General features: G+C 32.2%; 1 protein-coding gene across 2 annotated transcripts in view; it reads right to left on the reverse strand.

Annotated features, from left to right (window-relative positions):
- LOC148949328 (kinesin-like protein KIF20A) overlaps nucleotides 1-24,530 on the reverse strand; it is a 176,682-nt gene that overhangs the window by 38,904 nt on the left and 113,248 nt on the right. For both annotated transcript variants that reach the window (XR_016142125.1, XM_089093364.1), the window contains exon 10: nucleotides 14,040-14,163. Coding sequence is in view for 1 of the 2 variants with exons in the window: in XM_089093364.1 (XP_088949490.1) it covers nucleotides 14,040-14,163 (124 nt within the window). In the remaining variant the exon portion in view is untranslated. The remainder of the gene's footprint in view (nucleotides 1-14,039; nucleotides 14,164-24,530) is intronic.

Genomic DNA, 24,530 nt, shown 5'->3' on the forward strand with positions numbered 1-24,530 from the left:
GTTTATAGTTTTTGGTTTACAGTTAATGGCTTAAAGAATTTTTTATGGAAACTTTACGTTTTATAGATAATGGTTTAAACAAAATTTTATGGGAACTTAAATTTTATGGGAACTCTACGGTATAGTTTTTGTTTTAAAGTTAATGGCTTAAAAAATAATTTCATGGAAACTTTACGGTTTAGTTTTTTATTTAAAGTTAAAGGCTTAAACAAAACTTTATGGAAACTTTACGGTTTATAGTTTTTGGTTTACAGTTGATAACTTAAACGAAATTTTATGGGAACTTTACGGTTTAGTTTTTAATTCAAAGTTAATGCCTTAAACAACAATTTTATGGAAACTTTACGGTTTATAGTTTTTGGTTTACAGTTAATGGTTTAAACAAAATTTTATGGGAGCTTTACGGTTTATAGTTTTTGGTTTACAGTTAATGGCTTAAACAAAATTTTATAGGAACTTTACGGTTTAGTTATATTTACAGTTAATGGATTAAACAACAATTTTATTGAAACTTTACGGTTTATAGTTTTTGGTTTACAGTTAATGGTTTAAACAAAATTTTATGGGAGCTTTACGGTTTATAGTTTTTCGTTTACAGTTAATGGTTTAACCAAAATTTTATGGAAACTTTACGGTTTATAGTTTTTGGTTTACAGTTAATGGCTTAAACAAAAATTTATGGGAACTTTACTGTTTATAGTTTTTGGTTTACAGTTAATAACGTAAATGAAATTTTATGGCAACTTTACGTTTTAGTTTTTAAGTCACATTTAATGCCTTAAACAACAATTTTATGGGAACTTTACGGTTTACAGTTTTTGGTTTACAGTTAATGGTTTAAAAAAAATTTTATGGGAGCTTTACGGTTTATAGTTTTTGGTTTACAGTTAATGGCTTAAACAAAATTTTATGGGAACTTTACGGTTTAGTTTTTTGTTTACAGTTAATGGCTTAAACAACAATTTTATGGAAACTTTACGGTTTATATTTTTTGGTTTAAAGTTAATGGTTTAAACAAAATTTTATGGAAACTTTACGGTTTATAGTTTTTGGTTTACAGTTAATGGCTTAAACAAAACTTTATGGAAACTTTACGGTTTATAGTTTTTGGTTTACAGTTAATGGCTTAAACAAAAATTTATGGGAACTTTTCGGTTTATAGTTTTTGGTTTACAGTTAATAACGTAAAGGAAATTTTATGGGAACTTTACGGTTTAGTTTTTAATTCACAGTTAATGCCATAAACAACAATTTTATGGAAACTTTACGGTTTATAGTTTTTGGTTTACAGTTAATGGTATTAACAAAATTTTATGGGAGCTATACGGTTTATAGTTTTTGGTTTACAGTTAATGGCTTAAACACAATTTTATAGGAACTTTACGGTTTATAGTTTTTGGTTTACAGTTAATGGTTTAAACAAAATTTTATGGAAACTTTACGGTTTATAGTTTTTGGTTTACAGTTAATAGCTTAAACAAAATTTTATGGGAATTTTACGGGTTAGTTTTTGTTTTACAGTTAATGGCTTAAACAACAATTTTATGGAAACTTTACGGTTTATAGTTTTTGGTTTACAGTTAATGGTTTAAACAAAATTTTATGGAAACTTTACGGTTTATAGTTTTTGCTTTACAGTTAATGGTTTAAACAAAATTTTATGGGAGCTTTACGGTTTATACGTTTTGGTTTACAGTTAATGGCTTAAACAAAATTTTATGGTAACTTTACGGTTTATAGTTTTTGTTTTAAAGTTAATAACTTAAACTAAATTTTATGGTAACTTTACGGTTTATAGTTTTTGGTTTACAGTTAATGGCTTAAACAAAACTTTATGGAAACTTTACGGTTTATAGTTTTTGGTTTACAGTTAATAACTTAAAGGAAATTTTATGGGAGCTTTACGGTATAGTTTTTAAATCAAAGTTAATGCCTTAAACAAAAATTTTATGGAAACTTTACGGTTTAAAGTTTTTGGTTTACAGTTAATGGTTTAAACAAAATTTTATGGGAGCTTTACGGTTTATAGTTTTTGGTTTACAGTTAATAACTTAAACAAAATTTTATGGGAACTTTACGGTTTAGTTTTTGTTTTACAGTTAATGGCTTAAACAACAATTTTATGGAAACTTTACAGTTTATTGTTTTTGTTTTACAGTAAATGTTTTGAACAAAATTTTATGGAAACTTTACGGTTTATAGTTTTTGGTTTACAGTTAATGGGTTGAACGAAATTCTATGGAAACTTTACGGCTTAGTTTTTAATTCACAGTTAATGCCTTAAAAAACAATTTTATGGAAACTTTACGGTTTATAGTTTTTGGTTTACAGTTAATGGCTTAACCAAAATTTTATGGAAACTTTACGGTTTATAGTTTTTGGTTTACAGTTAATGGCTTAAACAAAATTTTATGGGAACTTTACAGTTTATAGTTTTTGGTTTACAGTTAATGGCTTAAAAAATTTTTATGGAAACTTTACGGTTTATAGATAATGGTTTCAACAAAAATTTTATGGGAACTTAAATTTTATGGGAACTCTACGGTATAGTTTTTGTTTTAAAGTTAATGGCTTAAACAATAATTTCATGGAAACTTTACGGTTTAGTTTTTTATTTAAAGTTAATGGCTTAAACAAAACTTTATGGAAACTTTACGGTTTATAGTTTTTGGTTTACAGTTGATAACTTAAACGAAATTTTATGGGAACTTTACGGTTTTGTTTTTAATTCAAAGTTAATGCCTTAAACAACAATTTTATGGAAACTTTACGGTTTATAGTTTTTGTTTTACAGTTAATGGTTTAAACAAAATTTTATGGGAGGTTTACGGTTTATAGTTTTTGGTTTACAGTTAATGGATTAAACAAAATTTTATAGGAACTTTACGGTTTAGTTATCTTTACAGTTAATGGATTAAACAACAATTTTATTGAAACTTTACGGTTTATAGTTTTTGGTTTACAGTTAATGGATTAAACAAAATTTTATGGAAACTTTACGGTTTATAGTTTTTGGTTTACATTTAATGGCTTAAACAAAATTTTATGGAAAATTTACGGTTTATAGTTTTTGGTTTACAGTTAATGGCTTAAACAAAACTTTATGGGAACTTTTCGGTTTATAGTTTTTGGTTTACAGTTAATAACGTAAAGGAAATTTTATGGGAACTTTACGGTTTAGTTTTTAATTCACAGTTAATGACTTAAACAACAATTTTATGGGAACTTTACGGTTTACAGTTTTTGGTTTACAGTTAATTCTTTAAACAAAATTTTATGGGATCTTTACGGTTTATAGTTTTTGGTTCACAGTTAATGTCTTAAAGAAAATTTTATGGGAACTTTACGGTTTAGTTTTTGTTGTACAGTTAATGGCTTAAACAAAAATTTTATGGAAACTTTACAGTTTATATTTTTTTGTTTAAAGTTAATGGTTTAAACAAAATTTTATGGAAACTTTACAGTTTATAGTTTTTGGTTTACAATTAATGGCTTAAACAAAATTTTATGGAAACTTTACGGTTTATAGTTTTTGGTTTACAGTTAATGGCTTAAACAAAATTTTATGGGAACTTTTCGGTTTATAGTCTTTGGTTTACAGTTAATAACGTAAAGGAAATTTTATGGGAACTTTACGGTTTAGTTTTTAATTCACAGTTAATGCCTTAAACAACAATTTTATGGAAACTTTACGGTTTATAGTTTTTGGTTTACAGTTAATGGTATTAACAAAATTTTATGGTAGCTATACTGTTTATAGTTTTTGGTTTACAGTTAATGGCTTAAACAAAATTTTATAGGAACTTTACGGTTTATAGTTTTTGGTTTACAGTTAATGGTTTAAACAAAATTTTATGGAAACTTTACGGTTTATAGTTTTTGGTTTACAGTTAATAGCTTAAACAAAATTTTATGGGAATTTTACGGGTTAGTTTTTGTTTTACAGTTAATGGCTTAAACAACAATTTTATGGAAACTTTACGGTTTATATTTTTTGGTTTACAGTTAATGGTTTAAACAAAATTTTATGGGAACTTTACGGTTTATAGTTTTTGCTTTACAGTTAATGGTTTAAACAAAATTTTATGGGAGCTTTACGGTTTATACGTTTTGGTTTACAGTTAATGGCTTAAACAAAATTTTATGGTAACTTTACGGTTTAGTTTTTTTTACAGTTAATGGCTTAAACAACAATTTTATTGAAACTTTACGGTTTATATTTTTTGGTTTACAGTTAATGGTTTAAACAAACTTTTATGGAAACTTTACGGTTTATAGGTTTTGGTTTACAGTTAATGGCTTAAACAAAATTTTATGGTAACTTTACGGTTTATAGTTTTTGGTTTACAGTTAATAACTTAAACGAAATTTTATGGGAACTTTACGGTTTATAGTTTTTGGTTTACAGTTAATGGCTTAAACAAAACTTTATGGAAACTTTACGGTTTATAGTTTTTGGTTTACAGTTAATAACTTAAAGGAAATTTTATGGGAACTTTACGGTATAGTTTTTAAATCAAAGTTAATGCCTTAAACAACAATTTTATGGAAACTTTACGGTTTAAAGTTTTTGGTTTACAGTTAATGGTTTAAACAAAATTTTATGGGAGCTTTACGGTTTATAGTTTTTGGTTTACAGTTAATGGCTTAAACAAAATTTTATGGGAACTTTACGGTTTTGTTTTTTTTTTACAGTTTATGGCTTAAACAACAATTTTATGGAAACTTTACGGTTTATAGTTTTTGGTTTAAAGTTAATGGTTTAAACAAAATTTTATGGAAACTTTACGGTTTACAGTTTTTGGTTTACAGTTAATGGATTAAACAAAATTTTATGGAAACTTTACGGTTTATTGTTTTTGGTTTACAGTTAATGGCTTAAACAGAACTTTATGGAAACTTTACGGTTTATAGTTTTTGGTTTACAGTTAATAACTCAAACGAAATTTTATGGGAACTTTACGGTTTACTTTTTAATTCACAGTTAATGCCTTAAACAACAATTTTATGGAAACTTTACGGGTTAGTTTTTGGTTTACAGTTAATGGTATTAACAAAATTTTATGGGAGCTATACGGTTTATAGTTTTTGGTTTACAGTTAATGGCTTAAACAAAATTTTATGGGAACTTTACTGTTTAGTTTTTGTTTACAGTTAATGGCTTAAACAAAATTTTATGGAAACTTTACGGTTTATAGTTTTTGGTTTACAGTTAATGTTTTAAACAAAATTTTATGGGAACTTTACTGTTTATATTTTTTTGTTTACATTTAATGGCTTAAACAAAATTTTATGTGAACTTTACGGTTTAGTTTTTTTTTTACAGTTAATGGCTTAAACAACAATTTTATGGAAACTTTACGGTTTATAGTTTTTGGTTTACAGTTAATGGTTTAAACAAAATTTTATGGAAACTTTACGGTTTATAGTTTTTAGTTTACAGTTAATAACTTAAACAAAATTTTATGGGAACTTAACGGTTTAGTTTTTAATTCACAGTTAATACCTTTAACAACAATTTTATGGAAACTTTACGGTTTGTAGATTTTGGTTTACAGTTAATAGCTTAAACAAAACTTTATGGAAACTTTACGGTTTATAGTTTTTGGTTTACAGTTAATGGCTTAAACAAAATTTTATGGGAACTTTACGGTGTATTATTTTTTGGTTTACAGTTAATGGTTTAAACAAAATTTTATGGAAACTTTATGGTTTATAGTTTTTGGTTTACAGTTAATGGCTTAAACAAAACTTTATGGAAACTTTACAGTTTATAGTTTTTGGTTTACAGTTAATAACTTAAACGAAATTTTATGGGAACTTCACGGTTTGGTTTTTAATTCACAGTGAATACCTTAAACAACAATTTTATGGAAACTTTACGGTTTATAGTTTTTGATTTAAAGTTAATGGCTTGATCAAAACTTTATGGAAACTTTACGGTTTATAGTTTTTGGTTTACAGTTAATAACTTAAACGAAATTTTATGGAAACTTTACGGTTTAGTTTTTAATTCACAGTTAATGCCTTAAACAACAATTTTATGGAAACTTTACCGTTTACAGTTTTTGATTTAAAGTTTATGGCTTAAACAAAACTGTATGGAAACTTTACGGTTTATAGCTTTTGGTTTACAGTTAATAACTTAAACGAAATTTTTATGGGAACTTTACGGTTTAGTTTTTAATTCACAGTTAATGCCTTAAACAACAATTTTATGGAACATTTACGGTTTATAGTTTTTGGTTTACAGTTAACTGTTTAAACAAAATTTTATGGGAACTTTACGGTTTATATTTTTGGTTTACAGTTAATTGCTTAAGCTAAATTTTATGGGAACTTTGAAATTTAAAGTTTTTGATTTACTCTTAAACCAAATTTTATGGGAACTTTACGGTTTATAGTTTCTGGTATACAGTTAATGGCTTAAATTAAGTTTTATGGGAACTTTCCCGGTTATAGTTTTTGAGTTTACAGTTAATGGTTTAAACAAAATTTTATGGAAGCTTGACGGTTTATAGTTTTTGGTTTACAGTTAAACGCTTAAACAAAATTTAATGGGAACTTTACGGTTTATAGTTTTTGGTTTACAGTTAATTGCTTTAACTAAATTTTATGGGAACTTTGAAATTTAAAGTTTTTGATTTACTCTTAAACGAAATTTTATGGAAACTTTACGGCTTATAGTTTTTGGTTTACAGTTAAGAACTTAAACAAAATTTTATGGGAACTTTGCGGTTTAGTTTTTAATTCACAGTTAATGCCTTAAACAACAATTTTATGAAAACTTTACGGTTTATAGTTATTGGTTTACAGTTAATGTTTTAAACAAAATTTTATGGAAACTTTACGGTTTCTAGTTTTTGGTTTACAGTTAATGGTTTAAACAAAATTTAATGGGAGCATTACTGTTTATAGTTTTTGGTTTACAGTTCATTGCTTAAGCTAAATTTTATGTGAACTTTGAAATTTAAAGTTTTTGATTTACTCTTAAACAAAATTTTATAGAAACTTTACGGTTTATAGTTTTTGGTTTACAGTTAATAACTTAAACAAAATTTTATGGGAACTTTACGGTTTAGTTTTTAATTCACAGTTAATGCCTTAAACAACAACTTTATGGAAACTTTACGGTTTATAGTTTTTGGTTTACAGTTAATGGTTTAAACAAAATTTTATGGAAACTTTACGGTTTATAGTTTTTGGTTTACAATTAATAACTTAAATAAAATTTTATGGGAACTTTACGGTTTAGTTTTTAATTCACAGTTAATGCCTTAAACAACAATTTTATGGAAGCTTTACGGTTTATAGTTTTTGGTTTACAGTTAATGGTTTAAACAAAATTTAATGGGAGCTTTACGGTTTATATTTTTGGTTTACAGTTAATTACTTAAGCTAAATTTTATGGGAACTTTGAAATTTAAAGTTTTTGATTTACTCTTAAACCAAATTTTACGGGAACTTTACGGCTTATAGTTTCTGGTATATAGTTAATTGCTTAAAATAAGTTTTATGGGAACTTTTCAGGTTATAGTTTTTGAGTTTACAGTTAATGTCTTAAAGAAAATAAATAGCGACGAAGACCACACTGCCTTTCCATTTCAAATTGGGCGTTGGACTCGCATTTTTTGAAACTTATCTTTTGGGGACGTTACATGACATGGATGACGCAATTTCACTTTGGGATTTAAGGGAAAATGAACTTAGGGTTTTTAGATCACCTTAATACATATGACAAAATTTACAGTTTACCTTAGAAATTGAAATTGCTAATAAAATCACATTCCTTGATGCGTTTATGATTCGTAGCTTATACAAACTAAATTTTACTATTTACATAGAACCAACACGAACCAATCGATATTTACCTTTCACATCACACCCCCCCCCCCACAAACTAAAAGAGCTGTTGTACTGTCTCTCGTCGAATGTGCTCTACACCTACTGGAAAAATAAGGTTTATAGTTTTTGATTTACTGCTACTGGCTTCAGCAAAATTTTATAAGAAGTTTAAGGTTTACAGTCTTTGGTTTACAGTTAATGGCTTAAAGCGAATTTATATGGGAGCTTTAGGGTTTAAAGTTTTTGGTTTATAGTTAACAGCTCATACAAAACTGAATGAAACTTAACGGTTTATAGTATTTGGGTTACAGTTAATGGCTTAAACAAAATTTTATGGGAGCTTTAGGGTTTATAGTATTTAGTTTACAGTTAATGGCTTAAACAAAATTTTATGGAAAAGTTACGGTTTACAGTATTTTGTTTACAGTTAATGGCTTAAACAAAAATATTTGGGAGCTTTGCGGTTTATAGTTTTTGGTTTACAGTTAATAGCCTAACCGAAATTATATGGGAGCTTTAGGGTTTAAAGTTTTTGCTTTATAGTTAATAACTCATACAAAACTGAATGAAATTTAACGGTTTATAGTATTTGGGTTACAGTTAATGGCTTAAACAAAATTTTATGGGAACTTGACAGTTTATAGTATTTAGTTTACAGTTAATGGCTTAAACAAAATTTTATGGAAAAGTTATTGTTTACAGTTAATGGCTTAAACAAAATTATATGGGTTTACGGTTTTACGGTTTTAGCTTTACGGTTTATAGTTTTTGGTTTACAGTTAATGGCTTAACCGAAATTATATGTGAGCTTTAGGGTTTGAAATTTTTGGTTTATAGTTAATAGCTCATACATAACTGAATGGAGACTTTACGGTTTATAGTATTTTGTTTACAGTTAATGACTTAAACAAAAGTTTATGGAAAATTTACGGTTTATAGCATTTGGTTTACAGTTAATGGCTTAAGAAAAATTTTATGGGAACTTTACGGTTTATAGTATTAGGTTTACAGTTAATGGCTTGAACAAAATTTTATGGAAAATTTACGGTTTATAGTTTTTGGTTTACAGTTAATTGCTTAAACAAAATTTGGCTTAAACGAAATTTTATGGGAGCTTTAAGGTTTATAGTTTTAGGTTTAGTTAATGGCTTAAACAAATTTTAGGGGAATTTTACGGTTTATAGTTTTTGGGTTACAGTGAATGGCTTCAGCAAAATTTTATGGGAAGTTACGGTTTAGTTTTTGCTTTACAGTTAATGGCTTAAGCAAAATATTATATGAACTTTCTAGTTTATAGTTTTTGGTCTACAGATAATTGCTTAAACACGATTTTATGGGAACTTTCTTGTTTATAATTTTTGGTTTACAGTTACTGGCTGAAACAAAAATTTTCGGGAACTTTGTCGTTTATAGCTTTTAGTTTACAGTTAATGGCTGAAAAAATTTTTTATGGGAACTTAATGGTTAATTTTTGGTCTGCACTTAGTGCCTTAAACTAAATGTTATGGGAACTTTACGGTTTATAGTTTTTGGTTTACAGTTAATGGCTTAACCGAAATTATATGTGAGCTTTAGGGTTTAAAGTTTTTGGTTTATAGTTAATAGCTCATACATAACTGAATGGAGACTTTACGGTTTATAGTATTTGGTTTACAGTTAATGGCTTAAACAAAATTTGATGGAAAATTTACGGTTTATAGTATTTGGTTTACAGTTAATGGCTTAAACAAAATTTGATGGGAACTTTACGGTTTATAGTCTTAGGTTTACATTAATGGCTTAAACAAAATTTTATGGAAAATTTACGGTTTATAGTTTTTGGTTTACAGTTAATGGCTTAAACGAAATTTGGCTTAAACGAAATTTTATGGGAGCGATAAGGTTTATAGTTTTAGGTTTACAGTTAATGGCTTGAACAAAATTTTATGGAAAATTTACGGTTTATAGTTTTTGGTTTACAGTTAATGGCTTAAACAAAATTTGGCTTAAACGAAATTTTATGGGAGCTTTAAGGTTTATAGTTTTAGGTTTAGTTAATGGCTTAAACAAATTTTAGGTGAATTTTACGGTTTATAGTTTTTGGGTTACAGTGAATGGCTTCAGCAAAATTTTATGGGAAGTTACGGTTTAGTTTTTGCTTTACAGTTAATGGCTTAAGCAAAATATTATATGAACTTTCTAGTTTATAGTTTTTGGTCTACAGATAATTGCTTAAACACGATTTTATGGGAACTTTCTTGTTTATAATTTTTGGTTTACAGTTAATGGCTGAAATAAAATTTTTCGGGAACTTTGTCGTTTATAGCTTTTAGTTTACAGTTAATGGCTGAAAAAATTTTTATGGGAACTTAATGGTTAATTTCTGGTCTGCAGTTAGTGGCTTAAACTAAATGTTATGGGAACTTTACGGTTTATAGTTTTTGGTTTACAGTAAATGGCTTAAACAAAATTCATAGTTTATGGTCATTCAAAATTTGATATTAAAAAAATATGTCAAGGTCCCCAATGCTTACGATTTATAGTTCGTGATTTAACCCAAATTTACAGCTTATGGCTTTCAGTTGTTCAAAATTAGATATTGAAAAAATATGCAAAGAGCTCCAATTCCTTTACTTACGATTTATGGTTAATGGTTTAATCCGAATTATGAATTTTACAACTGCTTCTGCGTGTGGTAAATCCTTAAATGAGTTTCAAATAAATATTTCCCGTGCATACAGTCGTATTTCGAAATGGATTGATGCAAATAAACTAGTGCTTAATAAGAGAAAACTAAAATTATTATTCATTGTAGAGTTGGGTACAGGTTTCCACAACTGACTAACATTTGCGTCAACTGACTAACATGCTTGAAAATGGTTTATTGTCTTTTGAAAGAGCCTGAAGTATTCGTTATCTGGGTGCGGTTATCGACGAGAATCTTTCATGGAAGGATCACATAATGCAATGTGATATGATCACATATCACATAAATGTTGTCCGTGCCTAAGCATCACGAGGCGTTGGTATTATGAACCGGTTAAAACATTTAATTCCTTACTCCGCACTTAAGTCACTTTGTTTTACTTTAGGACAATCTCATTTTGATTATGCGGAGTTGGTTTACCTAAATACATTTCAGTCTAATATTATTCCACTTCAAAAGATACACAATAAGGCTGATCGTGTCCTTAAGAACTTTAAAAATTAATTTTGGTGTAGGATGGTGTCTTATATTTATTATTTTTTCATTGTTTGGGTATGGTCTTTCTGCACTCCCTGCCCATTGTAGCCCGATAATTGTTTTTGTTATTGTTATGTTATATTGTTATTGGTATTGCTATGTTATATGTTATATTATATTGTTATATTGTTATGGTCTTTCTGCACTCCCTGCCCACTGTAGCCTGATAATTGGTATTGTTATTGTTATGTTATATTGTTATTGGTATTGTTATTGTTATGTTATGTTATATGTTATATTGTTATGGTCTTTCTGCACTCCCTTCCCACTGTATTGTCTCGAACGAACGTGTGCTGGCGATATGTTGAGTGGCAAGTCAATCTTGTTTATTGGCAAGTCAATGTAGTGCCGATGACGCAATAGGTTTTAGACTTTTACAGTGAAAGAAGGAGGCGATACCCAACTCATGTTTGTAGTGATTTTTCTTTTTTGTTTCAAGCTTGATCTGCATATTAGATTCAAGTTTCACTCGTTTCAAGATTTATTTATTCATTTACATTAATATCTATTGTATGTTTGTTTGCATTGATTGTTTATTTAATTTCTGTTCGTTTTAAGTTTCATTTATACTTCAATAGCAAAATATTTTTTTTCGTTTTAAGCTTGATTTTCATATTCAATCTAAGCATTACTCGCTTCAAGATCTACCGTATTTATTCATTTATATTATTACTTGTTGCATGCTTTTTGCTATGATTTTTATTTAATTTATGTTTGTTCTGGCGTTCATTTATTCTTTAATAGTAATTTCTGGTCGTTTTGAGTTTGAATTTTAACATGTATTTGTGTCTCCTGAGCTTAAGTTTAAACCTTTAATTTTCTTTGAAAAACTTATTTTTCGGAAAGTTTTTTTTAATTGATCATAAGAAATATAGGCAAATATAGTTATGTTTATTCCAGTAGTATTATGTATTTTTTTTTTCTCGTTGGACCCAGCTCCAAATGGGTACCTGGAGAAACCTGGGGGAAAAACACGGGAAGTGTCGGATGATTTAACCCCATCCGTGCATTGCACTTTGGCACCTGGAGATCGGCACCTGCGCAACGCCGACCATTATTCAGCATGCGATGAAGTTTTTTAAGCATACGAGCTCTGCTCCCCATCAGCAGAAAAATGTTTAAAGTTCTGTATTTTATTCCTATTATAATAAAAAACACTATGGTTTTAACATGTTCAAATATTTCAGGAACTCCAATTCCGTTGCTTAAGGTTTATGATTAAAGTTCCAAACCAAATTACGGCTTATGGTAATTTTTTTAAATCCAAATTTAAGGTGTATGGCTTTCAGTTGTTCAAAATTTGATATTCAAGGCATTTATGCCATGACCTCCAATTCTGTAGCTTACGATATATGGCGAATGGTTTAAACCAAATTACGGTTTATGGTTTTCGGTTGTTAAAAATTTGACATTCAAGAAATTTGTGCCAGGAATTCCAATTCTATGGCTTACAGTTTGTGGTTAATGGTTTAAACCAAACTTACGGTTAATGGTTTTGGGTTGTTAAAAAATTTAATATCCAAAAATTTATGCCAGGAACTGCAATTCTGTGGTTTACGGTTTTTGTTTAATGGTTTAAACCAAGTTTAAGATGGTTTATAGTTTTCGGTTGTTCATAACTCAATATTCTAAAAAATTAAAATAGGAGCTTCAAATCTGTGAAGATTTCTAGATCTGAATCACACCAATACTTGAGTTTGTTCTTGACCCGCTTCTATTATTATGAATTCACATTGCCTATTTCCTTAAAACTTGCCACAATATCGAGCATATGCACAATTTTTCATTTCAGTTCTGAAATAATTTATCACCCTTTGGTTGCTATCACTCCCTGGTTGCGGTAATCTAATTTAAATATATATATATATATATATATATATATATATATATATATATATATATATATATATATATATATATATATATATATATATATATATATATATATATATATATATATATATATATATATATATATATATATATATATATATATATATATATATATATATATATATATATATATATATATATATATATATATACATATATATATATATATATATACACTACTAACAACTCACCGCAGTACCAAGACGCCTGAAGCTAACAGAGCTACCCACGCTCCTCCTCCACCCCAATATATGCAAAGCCTCCCTTTTTGCACCCTCCCAGGAATTTTCCATTTCCCTTAAATATTTCTTTATGACACACTCCATCACCGACTGCAGCCGATTAGCTTTTTCCCCTTCAGAAATAATAAAAGCATGAAAATAAAGAAAGCAATGGATAAGAGGTCGAGAAATAATGATAAATATAATAAAAGAAAAAAAAGATCAAACTTAAAATAAAAGGTACCCCGAAATGCTTGGCTAAATGTTAGCCTTGTTATTTCCCACTGGAAAAAAATGGGAGTATGGATATAACATTTGGGAGGCTGAGGGGTTGGAAAACAATGGGAAATATGGTAAAAAAACAAACATAAAATAAAAAAGTACTTTCCGATCTTTGGCAATAGTTGAATCTCATTGTTTTCCCTTGTGGAATAATGCAAGTATAGAAATAATGATTGGGTGGTTGAGAGCTTGGGAAACAATGGAAAATATGGTAAAAAAAGAAGAAGAAAAAGATCAAACATAAAATAAAGAGTACCTTGCAATACTTTTCTATATTTTAACCTCATTATTTCCTCTTCAGAAATAATAAAAGTATGGAAATAAATAAACTAATGGTTGGAAGGTTGAGAAGCTAAAAAATAATGGGAAATACACTAAAAAAAATAGAAAAAGATCAAACACAAAATAAAAGGTACCTTGCAATGCTTGGCTATATCTTAACCTCATAATTTCCCCTTCAGAAATAAAAAAAAAGGGAAATGAAAAAATAAATAAAAATTGGGAGGTTGAGAGGCTGAGAAATAATGGAAAATATGGTAAGAAAAAGGAAAAAGATCAAACATAAAATAAGTTACCTTGCAATGCTTGGCTATAGGTTAACCTCATTTTTTCCCCTCGGGAATCACGTAAGGCTTTCTTCTGGTCATCAAGAGTGCTTTGTAGTTTTTTTAGTTGCACCTCCAAGTCTTGGTTAATAGTCTTAAAAAAAAACTAAAATAAAATCATGTAATTTGTCAGAAAAAACCTACTATTTGAACGACTTGAGCCAGGAGTTACTTTACACTGACATACATCCAAGCCAACTACATCAACTTTTTTTTTTACAAAGGTGACATCCAACAATGGCAATGACAAAGAACTTGATTTATTTCAGCAAGGGGGGGATACACGAAAAACGCAAGAATCCTTCAAATCCGTCAACGACGGTTACTAAGTCCAGTGCGACGGTGGTCCCCTGAATATCAGAACGAATCCACCTTCTACCAGTGAGAGACGAAAAGCAGCAAAGAAACTGAAAAATGGAAAATCACCGGGACTGGACCGCATATCTGCAGAGATGATAAAGGCATCAACACCCACACATACCTCCCTTTGGTTTTTACGTTTCACTCGGATTTGAACAACAACCAAAGTACCATCAGGCTGGCAACACACTCATTAGGATATTCAAAAAAGGAGACACTACCGAGCCAGGTAACTGGCGGGGTATAAGTTTACTTTCAATACCCGGGAAGATGTTCTTACACATTATCCTACAGAGGATCCGAACACAACTTGATCGACACCTCCGAGACGAACAGTATGGCTTCCGGCCAAATCGTTCATGTGCGGACTTTATATCCTCGATTAGACTTCTAGCTGAAGAAAGCATAGAGTGGTGTTCGAAGATCTATATGATCTTTGTGGACTTCAAGAAGGCCTTCTACTCCGTAGATCATGAAAGCCTATGGAAGATTCTCATCCATTATGAAGCCCCTGAGAAAATAGTGACGATTACTACTGCCATGTATGAGGGCAGCTAACGTTGCGTTAAGACACAACAGACCCAAAACTCGTTTCTTCCTCATTTTGTCAAGAGTAAAACAGGGGTGTGTTCTACTACCATTGCTTTTTGTGATAATGATTAATTACATTTTGCAGAACACAGAGATAAGAGGCATCAGATTAAGCCGAAGTCCAGGTCACCGAAGTCCAGGTCAATGATATTGACTTTGCAGACGACATGGCAGTGTTTGAGTTAAGAAAAAGCGGCTTCAAGAATTACTAGACAAGGTCACGGTAAAAGCAAACCATCTAATCCTACGTGTGAATGCTGAGAAACGGATGGCAACAAGTTACTCTCCTCTGTCTATAAATGTGGCAACCAAGATGTTGAACAAATTATCCAGTTCAAATACCTAGGAAGTATCATCAAGAATACAGCTCGACAGTGAGAGAAGTACTCACCAGAATAGCTGTAGATGGGAAGCATTCACCACCAGAATAGGACAGACAAATGGTGCCTTCAACATCCTACATCAAGTACGGAGATCTCATAAATTTTCTCTACGCCTGAATACGTCGAGTTCAACGATGGCGTAAAAATGATACACAGCAAAGACAGACTTTGATTAGTTTGGGTCTATCCCTCATCAAGTCACACCTGAGCGTCCGCACAACCGTCAATTGACTGCACCGAGAATTTCACCACCCATCACAAAAAATGCTTAGAAATTTGTCGGTTGGTACTACAGTGCTTCAATCTGGTGGCAAACCCAAGCAATTTTTCCTTTTGTCCTCATACAGCCTATCACAAAGTTACAAGGGTTTGCAGCGTCTGCAGTGACCCACTGCAAAGGCAACATAAAACCACGTGCATTTTCTCAAAGTTTTCAAAAAAAAAAAAAAAATACATCGCCATCAAGGCCGTAGCCCGGGGGGGGGGGTTACCCGGTTTGAACCCCCCCCCGAAATTTTTTGACCAATTCGAAAATAAGTCAAAAATTAGTAAAACCTAGGTAAAAATCAGTATAATTAGTCGAAAACTGAGTCAAAAATTAGTAAACCCCCCCCCCCCAAAAAAAGTCAAAAATTAGTAAAAACCCCCCTGAACAAAAATCCTGGATACGGCCCTGATCGTCATAACCCAATATTTTAGAGAAAAGCTAAATAAACTAATTAACTAGCTTAACTAAATAAAGCAAAATTAAACTAAATAAACTAGTAGCAGAGCCTGTCAACGACAGCCATAAATAAAGAAAAAAAAGGTAGCTTTACTTTTTTATCAGGAGCAGAGAATTTTTTTTTGCCCTCTTCCTCCCAAATCAAAATACGAAGGGATGTATCAGGGACGCATGCAGGGGGGGGGGGCATTGTGACCCACCAGCTCCCCTCCCTTTCAAGAATCCTAAATTTACTAGATTTCTATGGGTTTCTTACCCAAATCATCAAATGAAATTTACCAAAAGAATTTTTGAGAGGCTTGTAAAAAGAATGAATACTCTAGGATACGTGTTGTTTCTTTTTTAAATCTAAGTTTATATATTTGCTTTTATTCTGCAGATAGGATAAAACCTTGGAGGTGGGGGGGGGGGGAGGTATCAAACCCCTTGAAGCCAAAAAAAAATGTCTGTATGATCCTATGGACTCTTCCTCGGGAATTGCCTTGTCTCCCCGAAAAAAATTTCGTTCCCCGAATCCCCGAAATTTCCCCGAAAATCATTCAATCACGGTATAAACCCCAAGTGACTATCCCTAGCAAACATTACTTACATACGATAATTTTTCACTACTTTGCATAAACTTTATGCATATTCGTTACTTTGCATAAAAAACCAGGCCGATACAATTTAAGTATAGACGGTTCTTCATATTTTCACAAAAGTGTCATTTTCCTGGATTCAAATTAAACCATTTCGAACGCAGTATTCAAAATGCTATAAGTTTCTTACATTTATGTCATTCATGGTCAAGACAATCTTGAAAAAATTAGCCAAGAATTATACTTGAAGTTGTTTAACGGAACGCTCAGTTGGATTTTGGGTTTGGAAATTAAACTTCTAAAGAGAGAGAATTGTTTTGAAAGCCGAATCATGAGTTTAAATTTTGTTTTCTTTTGCTATTTTTGGTTTTGGACATACTAAACTAATGTTTAATACTTAATGATTGAACGCATAATATATTGAAGAAATTGATCTTTTTGGCAGGAATTCCAACCATTTAAATTTTCCTTTCGTTCAGTGTGTAAAATTTAATTTTTTTTTATTTTATCGGAGAGTTGTATTTATCATACCACCTTTTATCCTCAATTCGCCCAGCACTCCCCTCACAATTATTTTTCTGGTCCTTTCACCCGTGTAATATTTTCAGTGGGCGTAATATTTTAAACTGCAGTTTTAGGATCTTTTCACGGTCTTGCAAAGCTGTTAGTTAGGCGAAGAAGATTTTATGGAAAATATTTTCTGCTCAAATTCGGGATAGCCAAGTAAACTTGTTTAAATATCTAGGCCTACCTTTACAATTTCTAATGCTTGAGCAATTAGTAACCCTGTATGAAGGCTAATTCTGGGATAAAAATAAAATAACTTAAAGAAATTGTGATATAATTATTTCTTCTTGAGAACTATCCCTAAATACCATATTTTTACCATAAAAAATGCAACACTTATATAATTTATATAATTTGTTTTTGCGATATGAGGAGACAATGAGGCTATGTGACATCCAGGGGCATATAGGGATAGTTTTTCGGTTAGGTTTACGAATAGGAAAAGTTGAATGGATAATCTCACTTAGCCGTTTAGCAAAACCATTTGTGGCAGAATTTACCTCTTGACAATTTAAAACATCGGACCAGTCAGTGGTTTTTAGGTAATCAATAAAATGGGTTGTATTTTATTTTGCAGAGCTGTAATTTCTAGTAGCTGTTGGGATATTAATTCTAGAGCGTAGAGGTAGTGGTTGCGAACGTAGTGACAAGTAATTAGGAAAGTGGTCTGACATATCCGAAAATATTATATGTGAGGACAGGTCATTTCCCAGGGAAGTAGTTTCAAAAATGTTATCAATTAATGTTGAAGTTGATCTCACAGGATCAACTCTACTGGGGAAAAAAATTGTGCATAGAAAACCGCTCGTGGTCAGTGATTCAAAAAAAATGTCAGATTCAATATTTTTACCAACATTGAGTAGGTTACAATTAAAGTCCCCAAGAACTATTGCCTTTTTATGGGGTAGATTAATAAAATTAGAGAAATCATCAAACAGATTACAAAAATATGAGGTCTGAAATGGAGGAGGTTTATAAAACAAGGAGAGTATATAGGAATTTTGGCCGAAAACTATGTAAACAATTATTGAATAAATACATCTGAGATTTATTTGTGTAGAGAAAATAGATTCGCACTCTGAAAGCCTGGTAAAATTTACATTTGAACGGATGTAAAGTGAGATACCACCAGAACACTTAGTCAATCTCCTGCGCATATGGATTATTTGGTAACCAGGGAGTAAAAAATCACTAGTGTCATCATTATCGGAAAGCCATGTCTCTGTTAATCCTAATACGTCAAAAGGCCAGACACCATTGAATGGAATTAAATCTTTAAACTTGAGCCACTTATCCCGGATGCTTCTGACGTTGAAACAAAGAACACTAAGGGAATTATTGTTGACTAGTTCTAGCTTCACATTGATAGCAAAATAGAGAATATCACGGTATTTACAATTAGCATGAGTTAAGGTACCATCGGGGCTGCTTATAGGGTTGACGTGCGGGTTACTTTCTATATCGGAATTATTAAAAGCAATGTTATTAGAAAGGGATATAATACTATAAATAATAACTTTTTCTGTTTTGGATCTTTTCCAGCCTTGGAAAGTTATCTTCTTCGCCTCAGTCTTAGTTTTTCCGCACCTCCCTTAACATTTCCATCATCACCTCATCTTTTTACTGACAAGTTTAAAACTGATGAGCGCAATAGCCAAAATGTTTCACTTTTTCTAAGCTAAAATCCTTTTACTTAGGGAAACGAGACAAATTTATCATTTAACGCTTCTAACATCTTGACGTTTCAATATGTACTGACTCTCCTACTAGTTTGTAACGGAATCGGGTACATAATGACGCACAGAAATCCAACCCCTTGGTCATGTGAATCTCAAGCAGTGTGGCCAGATTGGCTTATTTTACGCCAAACTGGCTTATTTTGGTGGCGACTGGCGTGAAAATTTTTGGAACTGGCTTGTGGCTTAAAACTTGGCTATTTTTATTTTGAGCTGGCTTATTTCTTGGCGTGATTTGCTTTTTCGGGAAGAATTTATATTTTTTGGCAATTCATCCGATTTTCGAACGAACGAACGAACGAATGCTCACGAAAGGTCAAAATCACGTTTTAACTCTATAGTCAAAATACGAATCTAACGGCGGCACTGCAGTGAAGTTTTCAAATCCTAAGAGACACGTGGCTTCGTAACAACAGCATAAAAAGCTTTAGCCATTAAGTCATGGGGATGAACTACAGAAGGTACAGTATATTAGCTGTTACTTATTAGTATAGAATAACGCCAGGAATCAAACTCATAACAGGCATGTCTGTAACATCTACAGATCTTGTTTAACTGTTTAGTTCATGCGAGTCACCATGTACACTCTCGCTATTTTCTGTGGATCGTATTTCTGTACAAACAGATTGGGTAGACAGCCTTGCCGTCCGGGTACATACCCCAATGCATTGGGTACTGCCCACAATATCTTAGGTACACCCAGACCCTTTTTTCCTTTTTGTCTAGGCCCTTTCTGAGAAAATATATTTATTTATATTTGAGGTTTTCTTTGCATCACTTCAGTTTAAATATGCTCAAAGGAAGAAGCAAATTGGTCATTGGTTTTCTCAGAATACATGCAAAAGTGAAAATTGTTATGGGGCAGTTGGGGATATTAATTGTTTTATGTACTACCATCAACATAATGTACTACTTCACCCCTGCAGTAGTACACCACAGGATCTGTACCTAAGAATTTGAGTGCTACACAGTATTTCTATAAAACAGCCGTCAAAACTTGGACACCATTAAAAGTAAAGTTAGATTTTGGGCAAAAAATTGTCTGGCTTATTTTTGGCTTGTTGTTCAAAGGCTGCGGCTTACTTTTTTGTTCACGATCTGGCCACACTGATCTCAAGTCGTGTGATAACCTACGACCAGTTCGGACAACGGTAAAAATTAGTTCTATGGAAGTATTGGCAAGATTGAAGCGGCCGAATTTCAGACTATAGCGGAATTTATAGTCCAAAGAGTGGGATAAATAATCGCATCTCGGACGTGACTGAATTCCGGTCATAATTGCGGTCAGTTTGGGCGATGGTAAGTGTCGGTTTTATGGCAGTAAGATTGACGCGATCGCATTTCTGCCAATGCACAATTTTTAGTGTGAAACTGCAAGTCAGGTCTTAGTAAATTTTAAAATTGAATTAGATTCTTTTTAGATTCCTTATTTATTATTATTTAATTAGGATTATTTAAGATTTATTTAAGATTCTTTATTTTTTTTAGATTCTTTTTAAATTCATTATTTATATTCTTAAAACTGTTAAGAGGTTGTGGTACTGCAAAATATCCTTTGATCATAGATTTTGCTCCTGTTTCTTTTTTTCTTCTTTTTTCTTCTACCTTTATGCTCTTTTTGTGTAAATCGGTTATAAATAAGTTAATTAATGTTAAGTTAAAAAATTCACATAATCCTATAAAATTTCTTAGAACCTGAAAACTGAATGTGTCTTCTTAAAAGTATTTTGAAAAGTGGCTAGTATAGCAAGGACATCTTAGAACAAAAAAGGTTAAAGGGGGAATCAGATAGGAAAAATAGATTCATATAATTAAATTCGGTATTCAATGATCTTTCCAAATATAATAACCACTCCTGATTCAATTAGATCCATAAAACCAGGGCTTCCACTCTCGAATCTTAAAAATCGGGGACAAGTCTTGAAAATTCTGGGAGTTTTCGGGGACAGGTCTTCAAGATTCGGGGAATTTTCGGGTCGCAAACGAATATTAAGTGGACCGCGGTTGCGAGCATTAATATTGGTAATGCTCAGATTCCGTATCGACGAGCAGAACTTATTTGTTCTAATTGAAATAAAAAAAAAATACAAGAGTTCAGAGTTTTTATTCGACAATACATACACAATCCAATCACAACACTCCTTATCCCCCTCGAAAGGCTCCATGGCCAGGGATACAAGGGGGAATGAGAAAAAAAAATACAATATATCCAAACAACCATAAAAAATAAATCAATCGCCAAACAACATATAAATTAAAAAGAGACCATACCTGAGGCCTGGGAGTCATAGCGCAGAAAAGACCACCATATAACAAAACTAAACATTCAGGGGACGTCAACTCCACAAAAAAAAACTATTCTGTTTGATTCTTAACTAAATGGTCCTTAAGAATCCTCTTGAAAGTGTGGCATTTCTGTACTGAAGAAGGCAGGGAGTTCCAAACCTGATGACAAGCGACGAGGGGATTGAAATCTGACCGCACAGTGGGAGTAGGAGGATTGCAGATATTATGTGACGAACGAAGGTTGTATGGAGCTGAATTAGAAATAAACTGAGGAGTTTTTTGAAGAGATTTTGGAAGATTGCCATGAAGCTGATGAAAAACAAAAGAAGCCCAAGAAAGAATGTAGATAGACTGTAGATTTAGAAGCGGTCTTGGTCAAGAACGGTTGGTGTCCATAATCAGACGAAGTGCTTTGTTATACATGACAGAAAGCGACCGCAGTGTAGAAGGAAAAGTAGACATCCATACTATGGGCCAACAAGAGACATATGACTGGACAAGGCAGAAAGAAAGAAGCTTCAGAATAGATCCAGGAAAGGTGTGTTTGAGTTTTCGAATGACACCCAAACTCCGTGAGACCTTAACCCTAACCATGGCTATAGTGTGTCTAAACGAAAGGTTCTCATCAAGCAGGATACCAAGAAACCGGACCAGCCGATTCTTTGGTCTACTTAAGGAGCCTTGTGACACCTGAAGCTGGGTCAGTTGAGGGAAAGCTACACCAATTTGAGAAAAAATAAGAAAATGTGACTTGGCAACATTCAAGGCCAAGTAATTCGCATCGAACCATGAAACTACTCTCTCGAATATTGCCACCAGGTTAGACCTGATATCACATTTCGTCTTCCCTAGAGTCCTAAAAGTGCCGTCGTCAGCAAAAGCAACGAGGCAATCTTCATTAGAAGTAGCATTGGGACATGAAGGAATATCCGGATGACATAGATTGCAGCATACCAGAAGTAGAGTAGTAAGTTATACTTCTAGGAGACATATAGCAATTTCTACGTTATTCTATAGAAGCTCTTCACCTTTTCAAAGAGAGTGAGTATCCTCTCACATGGCATTATACTTCCAGGAGACATATAGCAATTTCTACGTTATTCTATAGAAGCTCTTAAACCAGTGGTAAACCCGTATCAGAAAACCTGCGCCTTGGCAGACAGGTTTTCTATTGTGACACTCATTTTTTGGAGGTCAAACAGAGAGAGAGCGGCGGTCACGCTAACTTGATTAGTAATTGGATTCAGATATACTACGAACGGACTTTCAGTCCTACATTCACGGGTTTCTGCAAAGTTTTATGGGTTTCATTGAAAAAATACCAGTTTAAAAAAAAATAAAAAATAAACATGTATCCATGATCTTTCTTCTGGCAAAAAATACGAATTCCAATCAAAACTGGTCAAACGTGTTAATAAGCTGTAAGTTATAGCTACCTGATACCTCGTTCAATATCGCATGTATTTTTAGCGGTATCAATGGTATTTCATTTGCATAAAGCTATCTCGATTTGCCAAAACTTTTTGTTAACTGGGCGATGACTTAGTCTAATTGCGTAGGTACTAAAGGAACATTTGAAGGTGGAGAAAAAAAGGGGTAATTAGGGATTGGATAATTTTTAACAAGAAATGACTGAAAAGCGTTTTGGAGGAGATGGGATGAATGTGTACTGTATAATACACAAGTGATGATTTGCACAGTGTTGTCAATTTTAAATAGTTTAGAAATAAAAAAATTTAAAATGAAATGGCTGAAAAGTGTTTTGAGGGAGTTGAGTTGCACGAGGGATGACTTGCACGAGGGTTCAGGTACATGCGGATTCAGTTACACGGGGATTAGTTAAATGGGGTCGAGTTGCACGAGGATTCAGTAGCACGAAGGTTCAGTTGTACGGGGTTTCGGTTGTCTCTTAGAGGCCATGTATGTCTCTTTGGGCAATGTGTGTCTCTTTGGGGATGTTTGAATCTTTTTTGGTATGTATGTGTCTGTATGGGCGTTTTTTGTCTCGTTGGGCTGTGTGTGTGTATCTTTGGGGTTTGTGTGTATATTCGGACTGTGGGTATGTCTCTTTGTGATGTGTGTGTGTCTCTTTAGGCTGTGTGTGTCTCTTTGGACTGTGTGTCTTTTTTTTGGGATATTTGAGTCTTTTTGGTCCGTATGTGTCTCTTTGGGATATGTGTTTTCTCTTTGGGCTGATTGAGTCTTTTTTTGGTCTGTGTTTTTGTCTCTTTGGGTTGTGTTTCTCTTTGGGCTGTGTATGTCTCTTTGGGCTGTTTTTGTGTCTCTTAGGGCTATGTGTGTTTCTCTTTTGGGTTGTGTGTCTCTTTGGGCTGTTTGAGTCTTTTTGGTCTGTTTTTGTGACTATTTGGACTGTTTGTGTATTTTTTTTTGGATTTTTGTATCTTGTTGTTGTTTGTGTCTCTTTGGGATGTTTGGGTTTCTTTGGGCTATGTGTGTCTCTTTGGGCCTGTTTGAGTCTTTTTGGTCTGTTTGTGTGTATTTGGGATGTTTGAGTCTTTTTGGTCTGTGTTTGTCTCTTTGTGCTGTTTGAGTCTCTTTAGGCTGTTTGAGTTTTTTTTTTGGTCTGTGTTTGTCTCTTTGGGCTGTGTGTGTGTCTCTGTGGGGTGTTTGTGTCTCTTTGGGCTGTGTGTGTCTCTTTAGGCTGTTTGAGTCTTTTTGGTCTGTGTTTGTCACTTTGGGTTGTGTTTATCTTTGGGATGTGTGTGTCTGTTTGGGGTGTTTGTGTCTCTTAGGTCTGTGTGTGTCTCTTTGGGATGTGCGTCTCTTTGAGCTGTTTGAGTCTTTTTAGTCTGTTTGTGTCTCTTTAGGTTGTTTGAATCTTTTTGGTCTATGTTTGTCTCTTCAGGCTGTGTGTGTCTCTTTAGCCTGTGTGTCTCTTTGGGCTGTATGTGTCTCTTTGGACTGTGGATGTCTCTTTGTGATGTGTGTGTCTCTTTAGGCTGTGTGTGTCTCTTTGGACTGTGTGTCTTTTTGGAGGGTTTTGAGTCTTTTTGGTTTGTATGTGTCTCTTTGGGCTATGTGTTTCTCTTGGGGCTGTGGTCCCTAAACAGTTCATGATAAAAAAATAGTTTGGAAAAAAAAGGTGTCTTTTTGGTCTGTGTTTGTCTCTTCGGGCTGTGTGTGTCTCTTTAGCCTGTGTGTGTGTCTCTTTGGGATGTGTGTGTCTCTCTGTTGGATGTATGCGTCTCTTTGGGCCCGTGTACGTCTCTTTGGGC

Source organism: Artemia sp. Qi Xiang Cuo, chromosome 8, assembly GCF_049724085.1.
Source record: "Artemia sp. Qi Xiang Cuo chromosome 8, ASM4972408v1, whole genome shotgun sequence".
In the NCBI taxonomy this organism is placed as follows: domain Eukaryota; kingdom Metazoa; phylum Arthropoda; class Branchiopoda; order Anostraca; family Artemiidae; genus Artemia; species Artemia sp. Qi Xiang Cuo.